The sequence below is a fragment of the Carcharhinus amblyrhynchos genome, chromosome 16 (assembly GCF_965287045.1).
Source record: "Carcharhinus amblyrhynchos chromosome 16, sCarAmb.v2.hapA, whole genome shotgun sequence".
Classification (NCBI taxonomy): domain Eukaryota; kingdom Metazoa; phylum Chordata; class Chondrichthyes; order Carcharhiniformes; family Carcharhinidae; genus Carcharhinus; species Carcharhinus amblyrhynchos.
This window is the reverse complement of record NC_137339.1, coordinates 28254037-28274543: the sequence shown is the minus strand read 5'-3', so window position 1 is coordinate 28274543 and position 20507 is coordinate 28254037. Positions and strand designations below refer to the sequence as shown.

The 20507-nt window shown below is 39.1% G+C and overlaps 1 protein-coding gene across 1 annotated transcript in view; it reads left to right on the top strand.

Moving 5' to 3' along the window:
- cse1l (CSE1 chromosome segregation 1-like (yeast)) overlaps positions 1–19416 on the top strand; it is a 45083-nt gene extending 25667 nt beyond the window's left edge. The window contains exons 12-25 of the mRNA XM_080204928.1: positions 764–966; positions 1049–1133; positions 1478–1539; positions 1809–1945; positions 2104–2207; positions 4305–4402; positions 4922–5072; positions 7589–7797; positions 10688–10785; positions 10876–10961; positions 11234–11315; positions 12773–12919; positions 16756–16987; positions 19008–19416. Coding sequence (XP_080061054.1) covers positions 764–966; positions 1049–1133; positions 1478–1539; positions 1809–1945; positions 2104–2207; positions 4305–4402; positions 4922–5072; positions 7589–7797; positions 10688–10785; positions 10876–10961; positions 11234–11315; positions 12773–12919; positions 16756–16987; positions 19008–19097 — 1784 coding nt within the window. The 3' untranslated portion in view covers positions 19098–19416. The remainder of the gene's footprint in view (positions 1–763; positions 967–1048; positions 1134–1477; positions 1540–1808; positions 1946–2103; positions 2208–4304; positions 4403–4921; positions 5073–7588; positions 7798–10687; positions 10786–10875; positions 10962–11233; positions 11316–12772; positions 12920–16755; positions 16988–19007) is intronic.
- Positions 19417–20507: the final 1091 nt, after the last annotated feature.

The following is a 20507-nucleotide window of genomic DNA, read 5'->3' as shown; positions in this document are numbered from 1 at the left end:
AGGACAGGCAATTAATATAGCCTCAATGACATCATCCAAGAGTCATTTCTTCTTTAAACTCCTGCGTGACTTTGTGAAATTGTGTCAGGTGAATGAATTGATGCTTCCTGGAAGTAAGCATGCTGGCAGTAATGCTTTTGATTTCATATTTCTTCTGATGTTACCTACAATTAGATTCACTGCCAGAATTTACTTGGTGGAGTACAGAAATGACTTGCTGACTTGAGACCTGCTATGTCAGGTGAAGGAAGTAGCTTACAATGTAAAACGAAACATATTTCTTGAAGGAGCTATGTTAGGTTAAATGCTGAATTTCTGAAGCTCTGAAATAGTTTACAGGCAGCAAATTTGGTGGCATTCAGCCCATCTATTCTGCATCACATACAATCCCACCCTTATTCCCACAACCCCTCATATTTACGCTGCGAATCCCCACTAACACTCGGGTTAATTTAGCATGGCCAATTGGAGGAAACCGGAGCAACCAGAGGAAACCCATGTAGACACGGGGAGAATGTGCAAACTTCCATAGATATGGACCCGAGGCCGGAATTGAACCTGAGCTCCTGGTGCTGTGAGGCAGCAGTGCTAACCACTGTGTCATTACCTGGACTTTTTTTTTATAACTTTAATAAATATATGAATACTGATCTTTATAAGCAAAGTAAATGTTCTTAATTTATCTTCTATCTTTGTACCCATCAATCCCAAAGAGCTGTTGCATTCTCTTGGGTTTATTAATGTACAACTTTTGTTTTTGCAGACATTGACACAAGGCGAAGAGCAGCTTGTGATTTGGTGCGGGGGCTTTGTAAATACTTCGAAGGGCCTGTAACAGCAATCTTCTCTGGCTACGTCAATTCAATGCTGCAACAATACGCCAAAAATCCTTCCATTAATTGGAAACACAAAGATGCTGCAATTTATCTTGTGACCTCACTTGCCTCCAAAGCTCAAACTCAAAAGGTACTGTTTCTCTGTCCTGCGGAAACCATTTGTTTTTTCTTGTGTCTTGCTTTGAATGTTAAACAATGTTTTTTATTTTCAGCATGGAATAACTCAAGCAAACGAACTAGTAAATTTGTCAGACTTCTTTGTTAATCACATACTATCTGATTTGAAATCACCAAATGGTAAGTTGCAATATTCCATCAATAATATTGAAACAGTGTTAGAAACTGCACAGTTTAAAAACTGTGTATATGCAATGTAATGATTTTATTGTTAAACACCATCACAAATGGAAAGCAAGTTATCACTGAACGATATATTTATGGATGGTGCAAGTACAAAATACGTGCACAAAAGTGACAGAATATTGTCAGAAAGCTTTAGTTTAACAGATGTATTGCTTACAAGGCTGCTGGCCATGTGGAGTGTGGTTCAGTAGTTTTCTGCACAGAGTTAGAGGTCTTCCTTTAGTACTTATCATCAACAGTAATGTACCTGATCTATTTGCTTTGAATTTTGTTTACAGTGAATGAGTTTCCTGTGCTGAAAGCAGATGGTATTAAATACGTTATGATATTCAGGAATCAGGCAAGAAATTTCCAATTTTGCACTTGATGTATTTTCAAATTATCCATTAAACTCAAAGAAAAGTCAGTAATGGTAAAATATGATTGTCTTTAATACAAATTAATATCGGATTAGTGGTAATGTATTAAGTTAAAATTTAGTTCATAAAGGAATGGATCTTAAATTTTTAGTTAAATGTGTTTATTTTCTTGAGTATTTTTCATTGTCATTATATTTTTTTGCCACTGTGAAGGTAATGTATAATTGTTAATTTAACACTTGCATTACAGCTTCCTAAAGAACAGCTTTTGATGTCCCTCCCACTATTAATTAACCACTTACAAGCAGAAAACATTGTTGTTCATACATATGCCGCCCATGCTCTTGAAAGGATATTTACTATGAGAGGACCCAACAATACTACTTTGTAAGTATTTCTTGCGACAGCAGTTGAGGTCCGCATCTCTTGTTTAAGGTGACAGCTTGTGGCTATCTATTGATTGTGTTTTTATTTTTAATAAATCAGTAGTAAGATATCAGGCAAAGGTATCATTTTTTTAAGGTAAAATGTTTTTCTGTTTTCAGAATATCTGCTGTGGAGCTTGCTCCCATGGTTGAACAGCTGTTAACAAACCTTTTCAAAGCCCTGGCTTTGCCTGGATCTTCGGAAAATGAATATGTTATGAAAGGTGAGAATGGTTTAGCACTAAGTTGTTGTTTGGCTAGCTTTAGATTCATTCATTCAATGACGATAAAACTATATTTATCAGCAATGTTTTGCTTGTTTAAAATTTAATTCTCCATATAGAGTGAAGTTCATACAAATCAAATGATCCTAATTGGGGGAAATATGGTCCATTGAATATCTTTTGAAGTCCAATAAAAATTCCTGTTACAATTCACCACCTTTAGTACCTTTCCAAGCAAAAAGAGCACTAATCTAAATGTCCTTTAGAAAGTATGCAACCACACCACCAAACTACAACATGTGTTTAAATGACCAGTGGATAAAGGTACAGTATTGCTTGATATGGGTAAACTGACTTCATCTCATTGTTATTTTGTTTTCCAATACTTCCCGTAGCTTCCTTATTAAAGGTTGTAAACCCATTTCGTTTGCATTGTCATGCATGGGTTCCATCACTGGGTCCCTTCGTATGAAGCAAGATTGGCATGCAGTTTACCCTCACTTAGGAGCTTAACTGTAACATTCTAGTACAAATTGTGAATGCATGAGATTCTGTCTTCAGCCTTTGCTTTGATTTTAAAATACATGCTGATAGAGTACCTCAAATCTGGCTGTCCAAAAACCAGACCATTTTTCCCCCACACTCTAATTATCCTTCACACCTCCTGACCCAGCTCAGAAAGCCTGGGGAGTACTGATCAGTTTTGTGTATATGATTTTCTCGAGCTCCAGCTAACCTTGACCCCATCCATCCCAATGCAGGTGTGGCAGGGACAGTTAAATTCATTTGAGAAGGACAAAAAAACCCTTATAAAACCCAGTCAGTTAGAATATTTAGTTATATATTATACTTGAAATGCATATTCTTGCTCCAGTACAGTATACCTGTATTGTGATTTTGATGCCTTTAAAACCACCTAAATAAAAACCCTCAGGCTTAATTTCAAGCATGGTACTTGATTCTCAGAAGCTTTTCAGGTCCATGGTTGCCTTTTTGCAGCTGGCCCATTGTCAATTCAAAGAGAATTACAGTATTAAAGGGTGCTGCATGATCTTTAGTAAGTTTAAAACAAAATTGTTTTCTGTTCTACAGAGAATTTTTAACATCATTTCAGTTTTGATATTTTTTCATTTTAAACAGATGTAGGGTTTTAAGCTCGTGGAGGGAGGCATGAAAGGGCTATTAAATTCAGTACGTGACAAGTGAATTAATATCAGCAGTGACATGGCCTAAACTGCTTTGTGATTGTGAGTTGGTTTTCCTATGTCCCCATTTCACTGAATTTTTCCCCAAAAACTGGCAAGTTCTGCAATCTGGCATGGACGTTGATTGCTGCATGGATTGTCAGATTTGAGATACTGTACTTGTCTTAACACTATTCTGCTCACATTTTCTCAGACTCGTTACATATTTATAAGTCTGCTATGTTTGAAATGTACATCTTGGCTCACGTAGCCGTAGTAGAAATTGATACAATACCAGTGCTCTGTCTGTCACCAGTGTTCCTCAGTGCAGATTTGTGTGCAGTATAGTTCAATTTACCGACATTGGAACAAAGTCTCCCTCTAAATAGTCACTTCGTATCCTTTCATTACAAATAAGCTGCAGAAATAAATATCTGAATTTGCAACTTAGATACAGCTCCTTTGATAATGAAGAATATAGTTTGATAGTGAGAATGATGTTATTCTGAGGAAGGAAAGTTGTTTGGGTTTACAAATCTAAAATATTTTACCAACTACAGTTAGTTCTCATGAGATCATTGGGTGTCAAAATAAAGGTAGTATTTCTGTGCTCTAATTAGCATATTAAAGGAATCTGTTTTGTCACCATTCTGTATCTGGGTGTGCACAGGGGCAGTGATTTGCTCCAGAGTTCTCCAGGCATCGAGATGCAAGAAATTGAAGATGATTCCTGTTGCATATTGTGCATTCCACCTCACACAACAGTGGGTAAATGACTATTGGATCAATTTCTCTAGCAACATGTGCAAACAGAAGTATTGGGTTGGGATGCTTGCCCACTCATATTGCAAGAAACAGATGCAAAGCTTGTTGGGAAAAAAATCTGCTAAATATGTTCTCTTTCTATTGACAGCCATTATGAGAAGTTTCTCCCTTCTCCAGGAATCGATTGTTCCTTATGTTCCCACATTGATTACGCAGCTAACACAGAAGCTATTACTAGTTAGCAAGGTGAAGTACCCAGTTACTAATATCATGTACAGTTTATTTACTTCATTTTAATTTTGAGTGTTTTCAAGCTTGTATTTATTAAACTCTTCGGAAGTTATAATGTGGCCTGAAGAAAAGATCAATACATTCAGTTGTCTTTTCTATTTGTTTCTTCTTAGATGTAGTTCTTTAAAGAGCCAGCTCAATGATAAAGATTTGGAATCAGTGTTGCTGTTTTCCTCAGTTGATGACAATATTTGATTTAAGCCTTAAAATGGACTTGATACTTGGCTGTAATACTGAGCAAATGCTGCATTGTTAGCTGTTCCATCTTTTGGGTGAGATAGTAAACTGAGGTCTTGTCTGATTGCTCAGGTGGACATGAAAGGTTCTGTGTCACTATTTGATGGAGCGCAGGCCTCCATTCAGTCAACACACATCCAGAATATCTGGTCATTTGCTCATTGGTTGGATTTAAATAAATGCAAATTCTTTCTTAATATGTATAAATTTGTTAACATTGACTTGATGTTGTCCTAGAATCCAAGCAAGCCGCATTTCAATCATTACCTATTTGAGTCTCTTTGCCTATCTGTGCGTATAACATGCAAGGCAAACCCTGCCACGGTGAGAAGTTTTGAAGAGGCTCTCTTCCCAGTATTCACAGAGATCTTGCAGAATGATGTGCAAGGTGAGTAAAGTTCCAAATAAATCTGCTAACTATGTAGTGAATTCACTTTTGGATTACTGTACTTCTGACTAAATTCTGCCTTCACTTAGAAAGAAAAGTAGCAATTATGAGAATCTATGGGAGTAATTGTAATTCACCAACAAGCTGGGATCAGTTAACTAAGTACAAGCTGGAGATCAAATCTAGGACCTTGCTGACCTGTGTTGTTATGAAAACTACATGCTTTGTTCAGAGCAGAGGTTGGGAACTTTATCCATTAACAGACTCCAGAGATTTTGTTCATGTACACATTGGGCACTGCAGTTTTTCAATTTATACTTTCTTTGGCCCAAGGAGCCAGCATTTCTATAGCATATAAACCTCAATCAGGTGACTGGAAAGCCGTGTGCCGTGGAAGGCTAGTGTTTAGGGTAAGGAGTGGGGACCAAATATAGGTCTCGGAAGGACAAGAGGAAAGGAAAAAGTCCAAAAGGGAGGACAGCGACAGTTCAGGTAAGAAAAAAAGAGGAACAGAGAAACAGGCTCCTACCAAGAAAAGAGCTACAGGAAGCAGACCTTAAATGAAGAGGGCTTGGGAAAATCCCTGGAAATCTCAGGGGCTTAGAGGAAGCTTTAAAGATCCAAGCAAGCAGCATAAGGTTGTTGACTGTGCTGTCGGCTGCTGAGGCTAGTAGTATTGTGCTTGGCACAGCTAATGGTCTGAAATTATGCTTGTTGTTGCTAGCGGGAAATCTCAGGAATCTAGGGAACTGGAATCTTGGGAGAAGAGATTGAAACCCTGTGGGGTGGGCCATTTTTGATGCCATCCAAGTTGGGACAACGTTTAGAGGGAATTTCTAGGTTAGATTTTTGAAGATAAAGACTGGAATCTCTTATGAAAAAGATACTGAGTTTCAGTGAGCTTGACTGACTCAGTTTACTGATGTCTTGGTGGGTTGAGAAATCAGTGGACCCTGTGTTGGTTACATCTGCCATTTATGGCATAGTGTGGTGTGTTTGACCACAGGTTGCTTGTCAATTCACCTGTATCCCATATTTACCTTGAATGTTAAGGTATTGGATATCATAAATATTTTTTATGATCTTGTGTAGTTAAATTTTATTTTTGTTGTTCAAAATCACTGTAACCTTGTGGCTTTATTTGCTAGGCAAGAGTCTTGAATCACAAGTTTTGTCTCCTTTAAACAAAATATTTTTGGTCCCGAACCAAATCTGATCAAAAACATAGTAGTCTGGTAAAGGGTCATAACAGTAAACCTTGGTTACTCATTGCAGGGGTCTCTGAACCATCACTGAAGTCCAGACCTGCATATTGAGTTAGTTTTGTTGTTGTTCGTCCATCATCATCGATGAGGACCTCATTTTGAGGCTGGTTGTGGTGTGTCCAAAGATGGCTGATCAGGCCGATTTGGGCACGCAATGTCCTGGCACATATTGGACCGACTTGTGTAGGCACTGTAGTTGTTGCGCTGGTGGCTCTGGTCTCGTGCAGCTCGCGCTTAAGTTGTGCACAACTTAATTGAGCTAGTAGAAAGATGCTTAGAGACCGTTTATGGTTGCTACTGGTGATGTATCCTCCCAATACTGCAAGTGGGAGGAGCTCATTAACTTTTGTTTTATGAGCTGCAGATCCCAATAAAGTATTCCATGTGCGGCATGGTAACACAATGACTCGCACTGCAGTCTCTCAGCGTTAGAGACCAAGATTCAATTCCAGTCTTGGGTGACTGTGTGGCGTTTGCACATTCTGCCCATGTCTACATGGGTTTCTTCCAGGTGCCCCAGTTTCCTCCTGCTGTCCACAGATGTGCGGGTTAGGTTGACAGGCCATATTAAATTGCCCCTTAGTGCCAGGGGGATCGGCAGGGTAAATATTTGGGATTACGGGCTAGTAGCCTGGGTGGGATTGTTGTTGGTTCGATTGGCCAAATGGCCTCTTTCTGCACTGTAGGGATTCAATGATTCCTCTGACAGATCTGTTAAACAAAAAAAAAGCCAGCTGACGAGCAAGGCCTGTGGGAGCAGGTGGAAAGCAAGTTCAGTGTAAGATCAGTGGGATTGGTGAAATAGGCTGGCTTCATTCTGAACCTTTTGTGCTAGATGTACCCTTCTTACAACTCTTGGCCCAGCAAGGACTGCCTTCATCTGTCCTGTTAAGTACCATATGTAAGGCCCCTCGGCAAGTGGAGAAAGTCAGGTAGGCAAGCACCTGCAGCCTTCATCCATTTCCCCTTAAAGGTTTCATCCAGAGTTCTCAAATGTGCAGAACCCTTATTTACGTATTTTCAAAGTACTTTTGCTATGTTGTGTGGTAATCCTGAGCTACTCGTTTAAACACATCTGGAAGTTGATTCAGGCAGCAAATAGGTGCGCAAGATCCCCATTAGATTTTCTGTTTTTCAAATAAGAGAAACAGGTCGTTCAGAGTCTCTGCTGATGCTTTCAACAGATTTCAAATCTCAGATCATTATATACCTCAGCATTGTTTTTTTATTCTCTCTATTTCTACTTTTTAGAATTCCTACCTTATGTATTTCAAGTGATGTCGCTGCTTCTGGAAATCTACAGTGCTGATATCTCTCCATGCTACATGGCTCTCTTCCCACACTTGTTGCAGCCACTACTTTGGGAACGTGTGGGGAATATACCGCCACTTGTCAGACTACTACAGGCTTTCTTGGAGAAAGGAGCAAATTCCATTTCTACAAGTGCAGCTGATAAAATTGTATGTGGAATCATTTTAACTCTTTGGAACATCTTTCAAAATTAGTTACTTGGTCAAGTTTTATCCGATTTAGAACAACTGTAATCCTGGGTCGAATCAGGCTACATTTAAATTTTTAATATCCCTACCAATTAGTTGAAGTCCGTGAGATATTAGGTTAACTCTCAACTCCGGCAAATTACAGTGAAAGTGAAAATTGGAAGGGGGTGTAATGCATTGCCACTATTTTACTCTGTTACTGCCAAAGTTAGAAATTACCCACATAGAATTAAACTTTGATACTATTTGCAAGTCTGGGTCTGAATGCTATTGCTTCTTGAAAATGCTCTAATGTGAATTGGCTTTACTTTTTAATTTTTATTTGCGTTACAAGGACAGCAAATACTGCCTCACCTCTAAATGAAAATGTTTATATTGTTGGACGTGTACTTTTTTCATTTGATTTGATGTTTGGTATTTGGCGAACTTGCAGAAAGTTCATTCCAACCTCCTTGTCTTGTGCCTTTATTACACACTGCTATTCCTTTATATCTTTGAATTGTTGTCTGTATAAATTGTTCAGGTATTTATGGGGTAATTTATAAATATAGTTGTAGACACAGCTTTTTCAAGACTCTCTTTCCCAATACTTTGCTGCCACAATAAAATCAAGGCAGTGGGATTTTTATTCCATTTTTGCTGGAAAATGGCTTATAATCAAAGCTAAATTTATTACTTTTCTATTTGAATATGACCACTTTTTTTTATAGTTTTGCTAGAAACTTTGAAGAAAACATAAACATATCTTGCTAAGATTTTGACTAAATATATCTTGTGTTTCTGATCGAGAAACTTCTGGCATCTTAGTTGACTTCAACATAAGAATTTGACATGAAGGCCATGGTGTGCTGTTTTCCAGGCGTGGTTCGTTTTGGGCTTACCTTCCCTTCTCTCTCCCTGTTTCTCTGCATTCATGTGCAGATTTTTGTTTTTTTCATCACTCCCTTTGGAATCTGCAGTACTTCTGTTTATCGGCTTCATGATAGTTTAGAATCATTTTGCAGGATTAAATATGTGCTCATTTTGTGGAAAAATCAAGAGGAATATGGGCATTTGGCCCTTCAAATCTGCTCAGCATTCACTATGGTCATGCTGATTTTCTACCTCCAACCCAGCATCCCATACTGAACCCATATCCCTTGATTTCCTTGCTATTCAAATTTCTGTTTGTCCCTGTCTTGACTCAACAGCGTACTCTCGGTGTGGTCTCACCAAGATACCATATAATTGCAGTAAGGTTTCTTCTTTCTTTTACTTCAATCCTTTCATAGCGCATCATTTACTTTGCTCATTGCATGCTGTACCTGCATGTGAACTTCATATTAAGTGTTTGAGGGCACCCAAATCCCTCTGAAAGCAACATTTCCCAATCTCTCACCATCTAAATTTTTAAAATTTTCCTACCAAAGTGGATAACTTGATGTTTTTTCATATTATGCTCCATTTGCCGTGGTTATGCCCTTCCACGTAACTTGTCAAAACCTTGTACAGCCGACTTGCATCCTTCTTAAGTTTGCTGTCCAACCTAACTTTGCACTATCTGCAAATTTGGATGCATTACACTCAATGCCCTCATCCTAGTTATTGATATAGATTGTAAACCTTTGAGGTCCAAGAACTGATCCTTGCAATACCTACCTAGATACAGTCTGCCAAACTGAACAGTATATTTGGTTAATCATGGAATGCACAAATGGGGTTTAGTTGTTCAATTATTAATCTAAATGGGACATTTGTTTGTACATCAACAAATTTTGTGCCTAGGTGTATTTTGATCTATGTGAACATAAGAGGTGCAAGGAGAGCAGCATGTAGCTTGCAAAAGATGATTTATGCTAATTTAGTACATACAGTTTTGTTCTTGTCACATCTTGTTATTTAACTTGCACCTTGCCAGTTTTCCCAAATCTACTTTTCCTAATATTCTGCGCTTGAAAAAAAAACACTGGATTGTAACAAAGAATCCAATGGAAATATCAACAATAATTGAGGATTGCTATTGCGACATAATATAATGACTTATTCATTTAATTAAAACTTTTGTAGTTTGAATTAGTCATTGCATATGTTGTTCTATGCCTGACCTTTGACATCTCAAGGAAAAGTTGGTGGACTGAAGAGTTTGCATCATGATAAAAAAAAAGTCTGTTACATCTGGGTGTTTGGTAGAAAGCTGGGTGTTGATTAATTGTTGTTGTGCTAGTCCCATTTTTGTTGAGTATTAAATAAATTATCATTTGCAGACTGGGGTTTTGGGATAAATAAGAAACCTGCTTCTTCAGTGTAGGATTTTTAGTTGGACAGGTTCATACCATTGAATAGTTTTAACGATTTCCAGCTGGCCTCCTGCGATAGCAGAGTTGCATTTCAGCAAGCAAATTGAAAGTTACGTAGCGCCCTGCTAAAGATAGTTCACTTATTGTCAGTAAGGAAAGAAACCCTAAAGAACGACTGACCATCTGTTTTAGTAATGTTCACCAATATCCAAACCATGTTCTAGAATTAATATGTGTAGACTAAATACAAACTAATTGTCACATTTGGGATAAAAATCAAAATGAATGTGGAATTTACATTTTAAAAGCTGCGAAGAAATGCAAGCATTTAATAAACTTGTAACCATATTCGAGAAGATAAAAAGACAAGAGTATCTGGTACAAAGCAAGCTGACAGAGAAAAGGGATAAATCTGGAATGGTCAGAAGCAGAGTGAAGAGCTGAAACTAATTATGGCATCTGGACAGATACATTTTCTTAACAAGTATTGGTACCTGGTGGTAAGCAGAAAGTTGAATAGAAAAATATAGGTGTAGATTTTTCCTGACTTGCTTTATTTTTCTTTATACTCATAGCCAGGATTGCTTGGAGTCTTTCAGAAGCTAATTGCATCTAAAGCAAATGACCATCAAGGCTTCTATCTGCTTAACAGTATAATTGAACACATGCCTCCGTAAGTATAGAGCTACTTTTTCAGCTTATTGGGTGTTAAAAACTGAATAAATTGTGTTCACGGATTGTTCTTGTATTTTTCACCTATCAGTGATGCCATGCATCAATATCGGAAGCAGATCTTCATTTTGCTCTTCCAGAGACTTCAAAATTCAAAAACAACCAAGTTTGTTAAAAGTAAGTTTTTTTTCCTTCCTTTCTAAAGAAGTGTTTCACGAAAATTTCTCAAGTGATCTGATTTTTTTTCTTCCTTTAGCAAAGAGACAAGCCTTTTTTATTACCTCCAACTTCGTGCTTTCATGACCTGGAAATTCCCAAATGGGAACCTAAGAAATTGAAGCTGTCATTCACCACAGACACTTGATTGGTGCTCTTACATGATGCACTTATTTGGAGGGAAATCTTCTCAATTTATTGATTGTGTGAATTTATTTTGTTTTGTATCTTAGGTTTCTTGGTATTCGTTAACCTTTATGCTGTGAAATACGGCGCAATAGCATTGCAAGAAATATTCGACAGTATACAGCCAAAGTAAGTACAGTGGTGCTCAAATGTGAGAAGCAAAGTGAACTTATTTTTGGTTACAGCTTTCCTGCTGGTTTGCTGAACAACTGCTACATTCTGCTTGTTGGGACTTGTTGAAAATCTGTTTCACCCTCTCCCAGGCCTTTTCTTTGCTTCACATCTGCCACATTACAAAATCCTCTTCTTTCACATTTAAGTTGGGTATGGTATGAAACCTTTAATTTCCTACATCATTATCAGCAAGAAATGGCACCAACTGCTCCTCTCTGTCATACTCACCTCAATTGGTGTCCAGGAGGGAAAAATGGAGACTAAAAAAAATCCAGTCCATCAGCTTTTAAATACCAGAGCTTCCCCGCTTTATGCTTCATTTCAGAGGTGAAAGTGACTGTCATTGACAAGGAGGCAACACTTGACCCAGTGTGGCATCAGGGAACCCTACTGGGATTGAAATCAGGTGAAATCCTTGACTGGTGAGAGTCATGCCTACTACAGAGGTTGTCCTCAATGAGTTCCTCAGGGTAGTGTCTTATGTTAAACCATTTTCAGCATTGCATCAGCTACTTCCATCATAAGGCCAGAATTAGGAATGTTTGCTGATCATTGCAGTGTTTGCAACTCCTCAGCTAATGAAGCAGTCCTTGACCATATGCAGCAGGATCTGGTCAGCATTCAGACTTGAATAGATTAGTGGCTAGTTACATAAGCATCATAAATAACTGTCTTGCCATCTCCCCTTAAGGTTTGATGGCATTATCATTGAATTCTCTAACATAATTCTCCACCATCAATGTCTTGGGCTTTATCATTGATGAAAAACCAGACACATACTGTGACTAAGAATTAGGTTGGGTATCCTGCAGTGAATGATACCTTCTGATTCTGCAAAGCTTTTCCACTATCAACAAGAAGCAAGTCAGGAATGTGATGGAATGCTTCTCACTTGTTTGGATGTGTTCAGCTCTGACAACACTTAATAAATTGGACACCATTCAGGGCTAGGCAGCCAGTTTGACACAATCCAATGTACCCAAACTTGTGATCACAACCATCTAAATGAATGGCAGCAGGCACATAGGAATAGCAGCACCTCAAAGTCACAGATCATCCTGACTTGGAAATCTAGCGCTGTTCATTGCTGAGTTAAAATCCTGGAATTTGCTATTTAGAAGTATCTTGAGTAAACAGACAATACAAGCTCATCACCATTGTCTCAGAAATAGAAGGGATGGGCAATAAATACAAGCCTTGCCAGCAACATTCACTGAATTAAAAAGATTGAGTTTTATACATTTAGCCAAGTATGATGCTTACATGGAAATCTTGAGAATTAATATCATGCTATGTGTATAATTCATTTGTTTCTCCCGTGTTAACCGTCATCTTTTATTTAGTGCTTTTTTTCTGAAATGACATACAATTGTTTTGTTGCAGAATGTTGACATACAATTGTTTTGTTGCAGAATGTTCGGCATGGTTTTGGAAAAAATTGTTGTTCCAGAAGTGCAGAAGGTGTCTGGGCAGATTGAAAAAAAAATTTGTGCAGTGGGCATTACAAAAATCCTAACAGAATGCCCTTCTATGATGGACACTGACTATACTAAGCTTTGGTAAGTTGATGGATTTTTTTTTGGAATGAGGGTCTCTGTTTGGAGTTTGTTAACTTGACAGCCAGCCTCTGAAATATACTAAATTAAGCTGCACTTACTTTTTGGGGGGGAGGTGGGAAGTCAATCCAGCTCCTGCACAGCTGGAATTGTCTTGGGATTCTCCAATTTCACCTATGTGAGAATTTTTAAAAAATTCTTTCTTGAGATGTGCAGGAGGAACTGCCACCTGCAGAATCCGAGTGTCAGAGCTTGAGCAGTGGCTGAAATAAGTGTGGTGCATCTATTAGTCTGAGGACTACATTGATAACAATTCAGAAAGGTGTTCACAGTATAGCTTAAGGGCCTGGAGGCAGGTAGGGCATGTGTGACCACGAGGCAGTCCAAGAGAAATAGGTAGGTAGTGCAAGAAACTCCTGGGGTTGTGCTTAGATCTTGTTGGATCTGGTTCTTGGAAATAAGGTGAGTCAAGAAGATCAGGTGTCAGTGGTGACAATGATCTTTGTATTGCAAAGTTTAGGGTGATGATAGAAAAGGATTGTAGGTAGTCCAGAGTGAAAATAATTAACTGGGACAAAAATAATTCAGGTGTAGGAATGGAGCTGGGCCAATTAGACTGGAACGAAAGGTTGGCGGGATAAACTGCAGCTGATTAGTGGCCTCCCTTCAAAACAAAAATGTTCTGGACAGAGTCAAGGTATATTCCCTTAAAATAGAAAGGTAGGGCAAACAAATCCAGAGCCACCTGTATGAAAAATAGAAGTTAAGGAAAGGGAAAAAAGTGTGCTTGTATGACGTGTCAGATAGAAAACACGGTTGAGAACCAAGAGGAATACAGAAGGTTCAGAAAAAGCATATTAGAGAAGTGAAGAGAGCAGACTGTCAGTCAGCATAAAGGGGAATCCCAAAATCTTCCATAGGCATATAAATAGTAAAAAGGATTTTACACTCAAAGCCTGGGGGCTTGCTGAGAGCGCAAAAGAGATTTACCAGAATACTGCCATGGATGAGAAACTTCAGTTGTAAGGAACCTTTGTTGTGATATTCCCCAGAAGTCAGTATAGGGACTCTTGCTTTTCTGATAAAAATTATCTAGATCTGGTGTGCAGGTACAAGTTAAAAGTTTGTGGATGGCACAAAACTTGGAAGGATTGTTAACTGTGAGGAGCGCAGGGGAGAATTTCAAAATAACATAGACAAGTTGGTGAAGTGGGCAGATAGGTGAGGTGGCAGATGGAGTTCAAAGCAGAGATGTGTGAGGTGATGCACTTTGGTAGGAAGAATATGGAGAGACAACATAAAACAATGGGTAAAATTCTTAAGTGGGTGCGGGAGCTGAGGGATTTTGGTTTGTATAGGCGTAAGTCATTAAAGGTGGCAGCTCGGGTGGAGAGAGCAATTAGTAAAGCAGATAATATTCTGCGCTTTATTAACAGGGACATGGAGTACAACAGCAAGGAGGTTATGCTGACCTTGCATAAAACATTAATTGGATCCAGCTGGAATATAATGAACAGCCTGGCCGCCACTCTGTAGGAAGGATTTTGATTTATTATTGTCACGTATTAGCGTACAGTGAAAGTGTGATTTCTTGCGCTCAATACAGACAAAGCATACCATACATAGGGAAGGAAAGGAGGGAGTGCAGAATATAGTGTTGCAGTCATAGCGAGGGTGCAGAGAAAGATCAACTTAATGCAAGGTAGGTCCATTCAAAAGTCTGATGGTAGCATGGAAGAAGCTGTTTTGGAGTCAGTTGGTAAAAAGACTTTTGTATATCTTTTTCCTGCTGGAAGAAGGCGGAAGAAAATACGTTCAGGGTGCGTGGGGTCCTTAATTATGCTGGCTGTTTTTCGGAGGCAGTGGGAAGTGTAGACAGTGTCAATGGATGGGAGACTGATTTGAATGATGGATTGGGCTTCATTCATGATGTTTTGTAGTTTATTGCGGTCTTGGACAGAGCAGGAGCCAAACCAAGCTGTGATACAATGCTTCCTGTGGTGCATCTATAGATGTTGGTAGAGTTGTCATGGATATGCCAAATTTCCTTAGTCTCTTGAGAAAGTAAAGGCATTGGTGGGCTTTCTTTACTTCAGTATGGAGAGACCAGGACAGGTTGTTGTTGACCTGAACACCTAAAAACTTGGAAGTTCTCAACCATTTCTACTTCATTCCCATTGATGTCAACAGGGGCATGCCCTCCACTACAATTTCTATCTCCTTTGTTTTGTTGACACTGGGGGAAAGACTATTGTTGTTGTACCAGTTTACGAGAATGGTACCAGGGATGAGAAACCTCAGGATAGATCGGCAAGGTTGAGACAGCTCTCCTTGATGAGAAGAAGGTTAAGAGGAGATTTGATAGCAAAGTTCATAAACATGAAGAGACTGAACAGAGACAATAGGGAGAAACTATTCCTGCTTGTAGATGGATCAAGAGCAAGAGGACAGATTTAAAGTGATTTGCAAAAGAAGCAAACATGATCTGAGAAAAACTTTCACACGAGTGGCTCAGGTCTGGAATGCGCTCTCTGAAAGTGTGATGCAGGCAAGTTCAGTTGAAGCATTCAGAGAGGGTATGAGATCATTATTTATACTAGAGCATTAGGAGAATGACACTTAAGTCATGCTGCTCATTTGGAGAGCTAATGCAGGCACAAAAGGCCAAATGACCTCCGTCTCCTTCCATAATAATTCTGTGAGCAATGCTGGCAAGGCCAGGATTTGTTGCTCATCCTTAATTTCTCTTGGGAAGGTGGTAGTGAGTCACCGGCTTGATCAACTGAAGTCCATCTGGTGTTGGTAGTCCACCTTTCTGTTCAGAAGGGAGTTCCGTGATTTTGACACAGTGACAATAAAGAAACAGTGATATAGTTTCAAGTTGGAATGGCGTATGACTTGGAGAGGAACTTGCTGGTGTTCCCATGTGTCTGCTGCCCTTGTCTTTTGTTTGGGGGGGTGGTGTTGGTGAGGGAGGAGGTTTGGTGGGCAGGGTAGGTTGTACAAACCATGGGTTTGGAAGGTGTTGTCAAAAGAGATTTGGTGAGTTGCTGCAGTGCTGCTTGTATTTGGTACACACTGCTGCCACTGTGCATTGGTAGTGGAGAGTGTGAATGTTTAAAATAATGGATGGCGTGCTACTCAGGGAGTCCCAGATGGTAATGAGCTTCTTGAATGTTGTTGGAGTCGGACTCATCCGGGAGAGTATTCCATCACCCTCTTGACTTGTGAAGTAAATAGTTTGTGCATTTGTTACCTGGGAATTGATTAGGTGGAAAGAGAAATAATCCAAGAAATTATTGTTTAGTTTATGAATGAGAAGTCCCATTAGTTACATTGAAATGCTATCAGCTTTTTTTGATGCAGATTCTTTTTGTTTAGTGTCAGAGAAAATAGTGCGCAACTAGAAATATTCAGCATTAAAAAAAATCTTTAACTGGAGACGGATTTCCAGTTGTGAAATCAGTATTAGCCATTTTAGTTTGCATTCATGCATCTTTCCTGCCTAATGTTGTAAAGTCCAGCCTGTCGACTAATCTCAGGAGACTGAGATATCAGTTTTGCCAATGCTAAGTGCAGTTGACTAGTAAAATGAGAACCTGTAACTGCTATAAAAAGGAATGGTGGGGGACACAATGGTGTGAGTGAAGCAGTATAAGAACATAAGAACATAAGAAATAGGTATGCTGTTGTTCTATTTCCTTTCCATCTTTTTATTCTTTTAAAATTCTCCTTTTTTGCATACTTAAGTAATATAGTTAATACTTGCTTAAATTATGAGTAATGACTTAATCAAAAATTAAACGTGCTGATTCTTCATATCCATTTTCTTCAAATAGGACTCCTTTACTCCAGGCTCTTATTGGGTTATTTGAATTGCCTGAAGATGATAGTATTCCTGATGATGAACATTTCATTGATATTGAAGATGCCCCAGGTTATCAGACCGCCTTCTCCCAGCTGGCATTTGCAGGAAAGAAAGAGCACGATCCCATTGGTGCAACAGTGAGCAATCCAAGAGTTCATTTGGCCCAGTCCCTTCACAAGCTCTCCACAGCATGTCCAGGCAGGGTAGGTATTAGAGCTGCGCATTGAGCAAAAATTGGGTGAAGCCAATTTAGGCTGGATAAAAGTTTCCCAAGCTATGAAAGCTTGTGAAAGATGTTTTTGTTGTCATTCAGTGACAACAGAGCTGAGGACATAGTAGAATTTTGCCGGTCCTTCCTGTTGGTGAAAGGCAACCCCCTGCGGTGGGCTCCCCAGCAGCCGATTGGACAAACCACAAAGAATACAGGAGGTATTGACCGGACTGGAAGCCAAGGGTAAGGCACGTCCACTGCTGGAAAACACACCAAGCGTGGGGATCACAAAATCCTACCCATGGATGTTAAATGCCTCATGGATCTCATTATTTTGTTTTCATCATGGGGAATATTGCAACCAACCTTTTATTCTTGGATGATTAACACAGAATTGATTAGGTCATTTGAACACCTCACAAACCTGTTTGGAAGTGGCAAACTTCATCAAAGTCCTGGGCAGCATGGTGGCACAGTGGTTAGCACTGCTGCCTCACAGCGCCAGGGATCTGGGTTCGATTCACAGCTTGGGTGACTCTGCGGAGTTTGCACACTCACCCTGTATCTGCGTGGGTTTCCTCTGGGTGCTCCGGTTTCCTCCCACAGTTCGAAAGATGTGCTGGTTAGGTGCATTGACTGCTAAATTCTCTCTGTGTACCCATACAGGCGCCGGTGTGTGGCAACTAAGGGATTTTCACAGTAACTTCATTGCAGTGTTGATGTAAGCCTACTTGTGATTGATAAATAAACTTTAAATTTTAAATTGAATTTCACTGGATAAGCTGAATTATTTATGTAAGAACGTTATATTTGTAAAACAGTTGTCCTCTGTTCACCGTTTTACCTGAAGAATTTAAACTTTGAGCAGGATGGTCGACCTTACTTTGCAATGGAGATATGTCTCTGTAATTGGGAAAGAGCTAGGAAAAAATCGTACATTTCAATTCTTGGTTCCGATTTGTCCCATTATTGGAAGCAAAATTACTAGGTTTGATTCCCGCAGCGGACAACTGTCCTGAATTCACAGGTCTCGTTGTTGCCCAAGACGTCAGACAGTTGCCCTCAAATATATTTTGCTGTAGTTTGCCATAGACTAATACATATTAGCTGGCAGTCAGCAAATGTGAAAAATGTAACTTAACTGAATTGACTCCTAAAATTAAACTTAACATTGTTATGCACAAGAGACTACTAGTTCTCATTTTGGTGACTGAATTTAAAGGAGGAATTTTTAGAATTTAAGGAAGCGAAGTCCAAAGTTGGATGAGTCCTAGAAATGTGACAATGATGTCCAGGTACAAATGGTCACGATACGCTGGCCTAGTAAATTTACCAGGAAACTCCCTGGTTGAATACGCTATCTCTGCTGCATTAGCTAATTCTTAGCTGGGATATTGATCATGTGCTGTAATTACAATTTCAAGTTATCGGAATCATTTGGGCGGCACAGTGGCTAGCACTGCTGCCTCACAGCACCAGGGACCTGGGTTCAATTCCTGGCCTGGATCACTGTCTGTGTGAAGTTTGCACATTCTCCGTGTGTCTGTGTGGGTTTCCTCCAGGTGCTCCTGTTTCCTTCCGCAGTCCAGTGATGTGCAGGTTAGATGGATTGATCATGCTAAATTGCCCTATAGTGTCAGGGGGACCAGCTGGGGTAAATATGTGGGGTTATGGAGATGGGACTTGTGGGATTATGGATGGTGCAGACTCGATGGGCAAATGTCGTCTTCCTACACTGTGTGATTCTCTGATTCATTAAGCTCAATTTACAAAATAATTTCATACTTTGTTGCCATGTTATGTTTAAAAAAAAAGTGTTTTGGCTAAAACATCCACAAGTTAATGGAATTGGTTCCTGAGAAGAAAAGTATATGTTTAGGCTACATTAAAGATGAGAATTGGGTCTTGCGTACAATAAATTATGAGTTTATGATGTGCATCAACTGAAACTGCTTTTGCATGTATTGTTTCAATGTACCATAACATAATGCTGTAATACTTTTCTCCCATAGGTGCCATCAATGATCAGCACAAGTTTGAATGCAGAGGCTTTACAATATCTGCAGAGTTACCTTCAGGCTGCAAGCGTGCAGCTGGTGTGAACCTGTTAGAATTGACTGAGGACACTCTTTAAAGGCTTTTTGCCACGTGTGCTTGCAGAGTAAACATCATTTGATTGTGTGTGGGGTAGGAATAAACCTGGGGGAGTAGTACCAACCAACGATGATTATGATGACTTCTGCCCAAATGCATTTTGGCCCTATGTAGGCTTGATGCTTGTGATCTCTTTCTATCCACCTTTCTGTCTTTTATTTATGTTTTCTTAATCTGACTGCAAAAACCTAAAACAATAAAGCACCTACAGATGCATTGCCGTGTACAGTTACTCTGGTGTAAAATAAAAATGGAAAATATTAAAAACTTGTCATTTGCTACCATCATTTTACCCATTTCAGGTTCACTGAACTATAGATTTCCCGGTTGTGAGGAGCAAGTTGATAATATGTCCAGACAGTGCAGGGTGCCACAGACTGGTTAGATGCAGTCTTGTGTCCACACTGCTTCATGTGATGACTTCCTGTTACAGGCCCATACTTTTTTGCTGAAGGCTGGAAGTTTCCCTAAACAGGTACGGTTAAGAAGCATTCTTGCGTCCCTTTTGTAACCTGACCAATATCACTATCTTAAAAATCTACACTCTGCCATTCTGCAATACAAAATCTTGAAGCATAGTTCTATTCAGTCATGGTTAAGGATCTTCAATTTTGCTTGCTTCAGGATAGTGGATTAGGAGAAGCGATTGTCTAGACTGAATACATCCTCACTGGAAAAGTGAAGATTGAGTGATAATAGATTAGCCATGTCCAGAACAGTAGAACCAGAAGACACTGCATTTGAGGTAAATTCAAAATTAATCTGTACAAATAATAGTTCATTAAGTGTGTTCAATTTATGAAACAGGCTTCCTTATTGTTGATTTATTCAAATGCCAATTAGATTTTTTTCCAAATACAATATTTTTATCCACAGTGAATAATTTAAGATATGGTATGTGTGGTATACTTGGGAGGAACCAAGCAAGTTTGGATTCATGGTTCTTGAAGCTGCCCAACATTTATGTTTCCACATGTCGTATTTGGATTTGTTGTAGAACTAACTGATTGAGATTGATTCCTATAATTAGTCAATTGCTCCCAGTTTTGTAGCATGCTTTTACCTTGCTCTTTGTGTTGAAATTTCTGTTGTAATGACAAAACTTCTTCAAGAAGCTTCATAAATAGAAAGCCAGGATGATCGGAATTGGAATAGTTCTTTGCTTAATGACCATGTTAAAGTAAGATAGAAACTTGAGGAGATGCTATTGACCCAAGAACAGTGCTATTTGTAATTTTGCATCTCTTCATTGTACGTCTTCTGTGTTACACCATTGGTTATTGTCAACATCAGTGTTCTTTCTGTCAATGGTCTTCAAAATGTTAGTTTTTCAGTTGCTGGAGTATTCCCTGGAAAGA